Source organism: Panthera leo, chromosome C1 (assembly GCF_018350215.1).
Source record: "Panthera leo isolate Ple1 chromosome C1, P.leo_Ple1_pat1.1, whole genome shotgun sequence".
Classification (NCBI taxonomy): domain Eukaryota; kingdom Metazoa; phylum Chordata; class Mammalia; order Carnivora; family Felidae; genus Panthera; species Panthera leo.
Genome location: NC_056686.1, coordinates 13,861,191 through 13,871,910, shown reverse-complemented (window position 1 = coordinate 13,871,910; position 10,720 = coordinate 13,861,191). Strand labels below are relative to the sequence as shown.

General features: G+C 44.4%; 1 protein-coding gene across 4 annotated transcripts in view; it reads left to right on the top strand.

The window, feature by feature from the left end:
* The first annotated feature begins 7,353 nt into the window (after positions 1-7,353).
* UBR4 (ubiquitin protein ligase E3 component n-recognin 4) overlaps positions 7,354-10,720 on the top strand; it is a 131,679-nt gene continuing 128,312 nt past the window's right edge. For all 4 annotated transcript variants that reach the window (XM_042951688.1, XM_042951686.1, XM_042951687.1 and 1 more), the window contains exon 1: positions 7,354-7,559. In XM_042951688.1, the coding sequence (XP_042807622.1) occupies positions 7,384-7,559 (176 nt within the window). In that variant the 5' untranslated portion in view covers positions 7,354-7,383. The remainder of the gene's footprint in view (positions 7,560-10,720) is intronic.

The following is a 10,720-nucleotide window of genomic DNA, read 5'->3' as shown; positions in this document are numbered from 1 at the left end:
TGTTGGCACAGAGCCCGACACGGGGCTCGAACTCACGAACCATGAGATCATGACCTGGGCTGAAGTCAGATGCTTAACCGACTCCCCAAGTGTCTGACTCTTGATTTCGGCTCAGGTCATGATCTCAAAGTTTGAGTTCGGGCCCCACATAGGGCTCTGCTGACAGCAAGGAGCCTGTTTGGGATTCTCTGTTTCTCTCTGCCCCTCCCCCACTCATGCTGTCTCTCTCTGAAAATAAATAAACTTTAAAAAAACAGTGAAATCTTTTTGTGGTCATATGCTGCTGGTAGACCATGATAGAGAAGGAAGAAACAAGATAATCATTTTACTTTTACTTGAGTAATAAAATTCTGAAACTGATTTTAATGAGTGAGTCAACATCTAGGTGTCTCCAGGAGAAAACCAGCATCTTTTCATCCTGACTCAAGGCATAGTTTGTTTAAAGTGTCCTGGGAGAAGGAAAGAAATTAAAAAAAAAAAAAAAAAAAAAAAAAAAAAAAAAATTCTGCCCTAGTTTTGAGAGAGCCGGCTGGAATGTTGACTGCCCTATATATGTGTGTGCAGCTGCGTCGTTAGCTACTGCCTTGGTGCCTGCCCTGTTTGCACAGCACCCCCAACTCTGCTAGATTCTGGTTTTTATTTACCTACATATGTGCCAGAATCTGAAAGAGCAAGCTAAGGGGAGGGCTTCTCTGCCGTTTCATAAAATGCCCTGTATTTCAGCTCTGATCATTACCATTCTACTGAAAGTTATTGCAAAGCAAGTGCTTGAAATGGCTGATGCTGATGGCATGTTCCAGCGTCCATCTTGTCATTTCCTACCTTTCACCGTCTTAAAGCTGTGCTTGGTTGGGACCGGCTTCACCCAGCCTCTACCTGTGGCATTTGAAACTGTTGCCCCTCAGTGCTCTGATTTTTCTGGTCTTCCTCTTTTTCTGTGCGTTTCCCTTGAGCTGTCTGCTTCCTCTCTCTTCAATAATTAGGTTAATTGGGAGCCCCCTGCAATGTTTCACTTAAAGAAGTAAGTCCTTCAGCATTTTTAATGGTTTTTAAATTTTATTTTATTTGGTCACTTTCAAGATCTTTGGTGGAAGATTTTGCAGCTAGTTATTTAGTGATTGTCAGTCCCTTTAGGGAATAATGTAAAATTTGTGGCTTTTGTTATAATTTTTCCCTAGCCTTTGACTCTGCAGTCAGTTATTGGGGAAAGTATGAGTTAACTACAGAATCAGAACATTCAGGGGAAGAACCTTTTTAAAAAAATTTTTGCCAGATGAGGGGCACCTGGCTGGCTCAGCTGGTAGAGAATGCGACTCTTGATCTTGGGGTTGTGAGTTTGAGCCCCAAGCTGGACGTAACTTGACAATTACTGCATAATCAAAAGAACGTAGACAACGTTCTGTGCACTTTTATTGTAAGTTTGTAAAATGTAAACAGAGGTACCATCTACCTTTCAATAACGAAGGACATACTGGTACTTTGTATGAACTGCTTCAATTTTGCTCTCCACGTTTTTTAAATTTTTGCTTTATTTGCGTGTGTGTGTGTGTGTGAGAGAGAGAGAGAGAGAGAGAGAGAGAGACAGCGAGAGAGTGCGCGCGTGCGTGCGCACAAGTGGGGGAGGGGCAGAGAGAGGAAAGAGTGAATCCCAAGCTAGCAGCACAGAGCTGGGTGGGGTGTGCTCAAACTCATGAAACAAGATCATGTCCTGAGACAAAACCAAGAGATGGACGCTTTAACTGACCGAGCCACCCAGGCACCCCTCCAAGTTCTCTATTTTAAGACTATTTAATAGGTGCACCTGGGTGGTAGAGTGGATTAAGGGTCCGACTCTTGGTTTTGGCTCAGGTCAAGATCCCCTGTTTCTTGGGATCGAGCTCCCTGTCAGGTTCTGCGCTATCAGCCTGGGATTCTCTCTTTGCCCCTCCCCGACTCTGTGCTCTCTCTCAAAATAAATAAACTTTATAAAAAAAAAAAAAAAAAAGACTAAGAAAAAAGTTAATGCCCCAAACTGTAAGATGAGTCTCTCCCTCAAAGCCTTCCCCCATTCTGTGCCCCAGAGGTAACCACTGAACAATTTGGTAAATACCTCTCCAGATTCCATAATGTTCTGCAACTTGATTTTATCACTTAATGTATCGTGAAGAGCTTTCCATATTAGCAATATGGATTTCCCATACCCTTTTTTAATGGCCACAAGGTTGAAATTCTTAAATGTTATTCCATTAGAGATTTTTATGAGATCAATCGAATACTCTTTCAGGTAAGTCTATTTTGTATTATTTAGACCATCTTTCCAGTAAGGATTTATAAGGTAAATGATGTGCACACACCCGCCTCCTCGGAAGGCATTAGTGTGACCTTGAGACTGACCTCCAACCAAGAAGCCATTTTTCTTTATTTTGAGAGAGAGTGAGTGAGAGAGAGAGAGAGAACATGAGCACGGAAGGGGCAGAGAGAGAATCCCAAGCAGGCCCTGTGCTGACAGTGCAGATCTCATGAACCATGAGATCATGACCTGAGCTGGAATCAAGAGTCGGATGCTTAACAGACTGAGCCACCCAGGAGGCCCAAGAAGCCATTTTTCTATTAGCACTGAGGCTTGTGTAAATTTCTGATCCATGATACTGGGAAGGTGCCTTTCCCAGTATACAGACTGATGACACTTGGGGGGGGGGGCGGTCTTTATAAAATAGCCACTAATTTGTATGGAAGCACACTTTTTCTTTTAATGTTTATTTTTGAGAGTGGGGGAGCAGCAGAGAGAGAGGGAGATGGAGAATCTGATGTGAGCTCTGCACCGACAGCAGACAGCCTGATGTGGGGCTTGAACTCGTGAACCGTGAGATCATGACCTGAGCCTAAGTTGGACACTTAACCATATGAACCACCCAGGTGCCCTGGACGCACACTCTTGTCTCCTATCACCTCACATGCAATTGGAATGAGTGAAAGTCAGTAAAGCAAACTAAGCATTTCAAAGGCACATTTACTCACATAAGTGGTTTACGGTTTTGGTGACGTTGTATATCCCATATGCTAGACTAGAAGAGTGATAAACCAGAGTGTAGGGTTACGCTTATGTCTGCCAGTTGGAATGCGTATCCTATTTTTAAAAAGCCTGTATAAGTTAAAATGCTATTGTAAGTCTGGTTATTTTGCAGTTAGAATAGAGGATGTGATATTCTCTGCATGGTCTTTATGGTCAGTGTGCTTCTGCCAAGAACATTCACTTCTGACCAGGGCAGCTCTCCTGTCCCCCTCCCACCCCCAGTAGTGCTAAAGGATACAGTTTAATCGCTTGACTCCACTTGTCCTAGATTTTTATGTATACGACTTTCCTTCTGCTAAGTACCTGCCACATAGATCATTATACTTAAGTCATGTTTTCCTAATCATAAAGCAAAGTACTCACAAACTTTAAAAAAATTTTATTTTGAAGCAGTTTCAGACTTACAGAAATGTTACAAGAAGAGTACAGAGATTTCTCAGATATCCTCCACTCAGATTCCCCAAATGTTAACATTTTACCACATTTGCTTTATCCTTCATCCCTCCTGTCTCTAAATGTGACAGTCCACAATTTTGCTGAGTGCAAATCCTAAAAGATGGGCAATGGCAGGTCTGAGGAATATAAAAACCATTTTATGAAAGAAAACTCTTCTGATATATTTGTGATCTTACATAAGTTATTTGGGTTAAGCTGAATTAGTGTCTCCATCTAAGCTTCATTCTGTAGAAGTTTGCCAGTCAAGCTTTCAGAACAGCGTTGCAAATCTGGATATTCACCTTATTATAATTTCAACCATTTCAATTGTGCTCTTTTCGTCCTCAGTTTCCTGTAAGTCTTGCTTCCTGCTATTCTGTAAAACTGACATTGGATTCTAGTCCCTGCACAGTTGCCAAGATTGCTCCTCTCTCTTAAAGTAAGAAGGCTGCAAGGCACATTTTCTGCTGTTTTAAATTCATACCATATACAATGCAGTATTATGGGAAAAATAATCAATACTTGTGGATTACAAATGACTATCTTATTACTAAATTGAATTAGGCTTCTAATCTATTTCCTTATATTCATGATACTAAAAACAAAAACAAAAACCAAAACCAACTCTGTTCATTGTGAATTACCAAAAAGGAGCTGCTCTCCATTCCAGCATTCAGTTTTGCACTAGGAATTTCCACAAAATAGGCACTATTGGCTCTGATAACTTTGTAAAAGCCCAAGAACAGATTGACCTCTGTTGGCCACCTCTGATGGCTGCTGGGAGCTAACACTTGCAGCTTATTCACGTGATTATTTCTTTAAAAAATGTTTATTATTGTTTATTTTTTGAAAGAGACAGAGAGCAAGTGGGGGAGGGGCAGAGAGAGAGAGAGGGAGACACAGAATCCAAAGAAGGCTCCAGGCTCTGAGCTGTCAGCACAGAGCCTGACATGGGGCTTGAACTCACAAACTGTGAGATCATGACCTGAGCTGAAGTCGGACGCTTACTGACAGAGCCACTCAGGCACCCCAATGTAATCATTTCTAAACACACAATGTCTACTAGAATTTCTTTCAAGCAACTCTTATCAGATGGAATTTTTTTGAAATAAAAATGCCACTATCTCTTGTCTTTGAGGTTCCTGCAGTGACAGTGACCTCTTGTTTTTATTACTAAAGATTTTGATTTAGCAGTTCTGAGTGAAGCCAAGGAATCTGGATTTTATTTCTTAAGAGAGAGAGAGGGAGGGAGGGAGAGAGAGCGCGCGAGAGAGGGCACACACATGAGCAGGGGAAAGGGGCAGGAGACAGAGACTCTTAAGCTGGCTTCACGCTCAGCATGGAGCCTGACACGGGGCTGGATCCCATGACCCTGGGATCATGACCTAAGCCGAAATCAAGAGTTGGATGCTCAACTGACTGAGCCACCCAGGCGCCCTGACCTCTTATTGTTTTCAGATTGAAGTATTTTTAACTGCTAATGTGTATACATCATAAATATACAATTGAATATTATGTTTTCCATATTTTTCCACTTCCCAGGAGGTTTCATCACACTTCTTCTGTCTGTATTCCCACATTAATACTATTCAGTCATGGCTGCTTAATTTTTCCTTCACTGCATTTTTGTAACATGACTATATCATAGCTCTCTTTTACAAGTTTTAAAATTTTAGTTCCTTAACCCAGCCTCTTGGGATTAGAAGGAAACTAATATTTTAAATCATTCAGTTAGTAATTCATAAAAATTACTGTTTAGTTTCTATCTTATTTTCTGGACTACAGTATTGGAAGCTTGTGTTACATATAGAAGTCTCTTTTAGTACCCTATTTACTGTGTTCCTTTCTTATCTAAATTTAGAATGTGGAAGGGCACCTGGTTGGCTCGGTTAGCAGAGCAAGCAACTCTTGATCCCTCGGACCTGAGTTTAATCCCACATTAGGTGCACAGCTTACTTAAATTTACAATGTGGATGCCATTCCAAACCTTGAAGCAACACAAGAACAAACCTTGAATACTGAAACTAATATGCTGCTTGTAAAGAAAGATAACTGGAGTGCTTTCTCCAAATTGATGAGCCAGAGATAGTAAAAAAGTAATGTGAGTTTAGGTACAGGTGCAAATTGCCCAGTGATAGTCTGCATTTATCTTTTTACTATGTCTCCTTCAAGCAGCAGGTGGAGGGGGAAGGAGGAGAGCAGGAACATTTGATCTTCTATTATTTCCTGACACCTCCCCAAGAGAACCTCTGCAGGTTGATTTTGTACTTCAGGTAAAATGAAATTAATGTCCCAAGAGCCACTTTAAAATTTCAAGCCAAGGGGTAAAATTTCAAGCTACCTGGGTAGCTCAGTCAGTTAAGTGTCTGACTCTTGGTTTCAGCTTGGGTCACGATCTCATGGTTTCATGGGTTCGAACCCCATGTTGAGCTGTGTGCTGATGGTGCGGAGCCTGCTTGGGATTTTCTTTCTCTCTCTCTCTCTCTCCCTCGTCCCTACTCATGCTGTCTCTCTCTCAAAATAAGTAAATAAGCTTGAAAAAAAAATTTCAAGCTTTTTCCTTAGGACTCTGGTTCAGTATCTTGAACTGGTGCAGTATTTGGTATGTTATGGAGAAGTTTCTTTCTCTGTTTTTTTTTTTTTTATTTTTATGTTTAAGAAACCTGCTGTTGTGGGGCACCTTGGTTTTGGCTCAGGTCACGAACTCACCACTTGTGGGACCAAGCCCCGTGTGTGGCTCTATGCTGTCTGCACAGAGCCTGCTTGCAATTCCCTCTCTCCCTCTTTCTCTCTGCCCCACCTCCGCTTGTGCTCTCTCTCAAAAATAAAGAAAAAAAACAAACAACTCTGCTGTTGTTATTATTTCCTGACATACAATCAATTACCTTCTTACTGAAAGTGCAGATTGATCATCAGGTACCAATTTATTTACCAGAGTTACACCAAAACAACAGTAGCTCCTCCAAAACTTGGGGAAGAATTTCAGGGCTTCAGGATCTTCAAACCGTCCACAGTTCTTGCGATGATGATCTTTATTTAGGCGGACTGTGGGTCACAGGGCCTAGAGCTCGATGCCGTCCACCGACACCCCTCCACCCCCGCGAAGATTGTCCTCAATGCACGCATACCTTTCCTGGAGTCAACTGGTCAAACCGCTTTTCCCTCTTAGATCTTGAACCCAGATAGCTCTATCGGCAAAAATCCGTTATTAAAATTTAAGTTCCTTGTTTGCTAGTAGAAAAATGGGGAAAAAAGAACCTGCCGGGGCAGATTGCAAAGACCGATGTAAATGCTGGCTGGTAATACTACTGGTGAGGGTAATCAGAACGCAAAAGGGATCTGAGCGCGAATTAAGTAAGACTAGTGACTGCAATAGCGAGACGTGGTGTAGGGAGTAGAAAGTTGTCTAGAGTGCGAAGTGCTGTAGTATCACTATTAAGGGGGTCACTCGAGAGGGAGCAAGCGGGTGAGTGATTAGACTCTGGTCCTTAGCTATCTCGGGCCAGGACCATCGTATCCGCAGATGCATAGTCTACTGGGCTGCCCTGGTCTTGCCAACTTCAACTAAACCCCCAGCTCACCTTTTCCGGATGCCGCGAAGCCACCTCGCTCCTACCTCGGGAAACGACTCCCAGCGCGCAGGCGCGGAGGTTAACGCTCCCCCGCCCTCCTTCAAAGCAGTACGTCCTGCGCAGGCGCAGCTCCTCGAGCCCGCCTCCACGCCGCGCCGAGCTTCTCCTGAGAGCAGAGTGAGGCCGCCCTGCGCGTCGCGTGTTTTGCCTGGCGACTGCGTCGCGCAGTCTGACGCGACGATTGCGTCATTTCCGCCCCCTCCCGGGAGGCGGCGCTGGGCCGGTGGCAAGCCCCCGAAGGGAGCCGCAGTAGTACGACGGAAGATGGCGACGAGCGGCGGCGATGAGGCGGCGGCGCCGGCGCCGGCGCCCGGGGCCCCGGCGACGGGGTCCAGCACAACCCCGGGCTGGGAGGTGGCGGTGCGGCCCCTGCTGTCTGCGTCCTATTCCGCCTTCGAGATGAAGGAGTTGCCGCAGCTGGTGGCCTCAGTCATCGAGAGGTACCGGGCGGCGGCCCCGGCAAGGCGGGCGCCGGGAGGGGGAGGGGAGGGCGCGCCGGATCGTCCAGACCCGCTTCCCAGGTCGCCTCTTGAAGCTTGGCGACCCCCGCCCCAGCCGCGGCTTTGGGGCTCCCGGATCCAGGCAGATGAGGGCTTGTCCAGGGCTCCTTCCGCCGGCCCTTGTAAATTATCTGTGCCTCGATTTCCCTTCCGAGCAAAACTTTTGAGGACGCCCTCTGGAGAGGGCGTGGTCGGACCCGTTTGGGAGTGACTTTGAGATGTTTCGCGCTCTTGGGGGAATGTCCTCGGGGCTGCCCCCGGTGTTGAGGTCAAAGCACTGATGAGTTTGCATTTCTAGCCCGTCCTCATCCCCCTACCCGGGGACGGAGCGGAGCCTGGGGTTTAAATTGGAGATCTGCCACATAATTTAATAACGGTCTTTCCGTGGTGCTGTAATCACTGGGGGCACGTGCTGTTAATGTGACTGAAGCCACTAGTGACCACTGATGACTTTCTTTTCAGGTTGCGCTTATTGTGTATTGCTACCGTAACGGTCTTTGATGGAAAACATTTCTGGGTTAGACTGAGGTCATTTTCCCACGGAAACAGTGCCCTCGCTCTCGCGCGGGCGCTCTCGCAGAATATCTTCAGACCTTATTACAAACGGGATTATGTATTGCTTTATCACATCGTTTTGTCATTTTGTACAAAGTTCTTAGTTCGTGATAGTTGTCTTCGTACAAGGCCGTGATAACAGAATGCCTGTGTTTTCCTGACTTAACCTTGTTCAGAGGAGTCTTCCATTGGTTTAATGGTAGACATGCTTTTAAAAAGGCAGTCTTTCTTTTATTTTACTAGCCAAACCTTACTAGAACAATCTGCAGTTGCTGACTGGGTCATTTTAGCTTCTTGCCAACCAGGGTATATCTTAATGTGACCCAGAAGGTTAGAAATTGCTATTTATTACTCAAGGGAGGCCCATGACTTGACAAAATGTTTATTATAGTGCCTGTTGTTAGGTTTGTGATGCTTTTGGCTCAGGTTTTTTTTGTTTGTTTGCTTGTTTGTTTTTTAAATAGCGACTGGGTTTGGTAATTTCACAGTTAACTTTACAGATGGATTTTCCTATCTAATTATTAAGCCAGGAATGTTCTAAAGATGTAAACAAGTATCAAGATACTGTTCTCAAGTTATATAGCCTCTTTTTTTTTTTAATGTTTATTCATGTTTGAGAGAGAGAGAGAGAGAGAGGGAGAGAGAAAACACGAGGGCGTGAGCGGGGGAGGGGCAGAGAGAGAGAGGGAGACCTAGAATCCCAAGCAGGCTCCAGGCTTTGAACTGTCAGCACAGAGCCCGATGCAGGGCTTGAACTCACGAACCATGAGCTCATGACCTGAGCTGAAACCCAGAGTCGAATGCTTAACCAACTAAGTCACCCAAGCACTCCTGTAGCTTCTTTTTTACCTGTTTTAAACATTTACTTTGTTGGCATTTTTCTTGATTATGCTCATAATGTTACTTACAATGGACAAGTTTCTACTCTTTAGAACATTTTTTCATATGGTGTTTTTTTTTTTTTTAATTTTTAAAAAATGTTTATTTTGAGAGAGAGAGCGAGAGAGCGAGCGAGTGCTAGCAGGGGAGGGGCAGAGAGAGAGGGAGAGAAAGAATCCCAGGCAGGCCTCGCATTGCCAGTGCAGAGCCCTTCTGGGGGCTCGAACTCCCGAACCATGAGATCGTGACCTGAGCCAAGATCAAGTGTCGGATGCTTAACCGACTGAGCCACCCAGTCACCCCGTTTGTTTGTTTTTTAAAGATTTTATTTTTATGTAATCTCCACACCCAATGTGGGGCTTGAATTCACAACCCTGAGATCACAGTCGCGTGTCCCACTGAGCCAACCAGGCGCCCCTGCTTTTATGTTTTTGTAACATGAGCTGAGTAGGTTATAAAGTCATTTGTTGACACCCTCCCATTCATCCGGTATTCCAGACCCATCTTTTTGAAACTAACAGTTTAACAACTCTGTTCAGCTTGTAGAAGGAGCCAAAACCAAATATATCAAACTGGGTTTGAATTTTGCCAAATAAGGGACAGGGCCCCCTCCTGCACCCTAAGGTGACCTAGAGTTGCCTGTGTTTGTAGGCATTAGTAAGAACTCTCTTCACGGTTTAGAAAACAAATCCAAACTAATGCACGTTTTAGTAACAAAATTTTTAATTGTAAGGCAAGATCCCTGAAGTCTTGGTTCCGGTTTTTGTGGCTTGGTTAATTTTGAAACCTGTGATCGTAAGAAAAGTTGTCAGAAGAAATACTTGGCTGACAAGTTCTTTACAGTTAAAAAAACAACCAAATGTGCAAGTGTTCAGTTTGGTATAGAGCAGAGGTCGACACACTTTTTTTTTTTTTTTTTTTTTTAAATTTTTTTTTTCCAACATTTTTTATTTATTTTTGGGACAGAGAGAGACAGAGCATGAACGGGGGAGGGGCAGAGAGAGAGGGAGACACAGAATCGGAAACAGGCTCCAGGCTCCGAGCCATCAGCCCAGAGCCTGACGCGGGGCTCGAACTCACGGACCGCGAGATCGTGACCTGGCTGAAGTCGGACGCTTAACCGACTGCGCCACCCAGGCGCCCCGACACACTTTTTATGTAAAGGGCCAGAGAGCAAATATTTGCAGGCTGTATTTTCTCTGTGGAGTCGTCAGCCCGGCCATTGTATGGCAGAAGCAGCCTTACACAGTACGTAAGTGAACCGGTGTGGCTGTGTTCCAAAATCTCATATATGGGCACTGAAATGTGCATTTCATATGATATTTCATGTCACAAAGTAGCCTTAAATTTTTTTCCCCAGTCATAAAAAAATTGCAAAAACTGTTCTTAAATATGGGCTGTTACGAAAACAGTGCCAAACCCTGGTTTAGAGCACAAAAATTAGTGCCTTGCTATTCTGTTTCTCAAAAGTTTTTTTTTTTTTTTTAACCTCTCAAGAAAAAAAAAAAAAGAAATGAAGATGTAAGAATTATGGAAGTATTGGGGCTCCTGGGTGGCTCAGTCAGTTTAGTGTCTGACTTCGGCTCAGGCCATGATCTCACAGTTTGTGGGTTTGAGCCCCGCGTCGGGCTCTGTGCTGACAGCTTGGAGCCTGGAGCCTGCTTCGG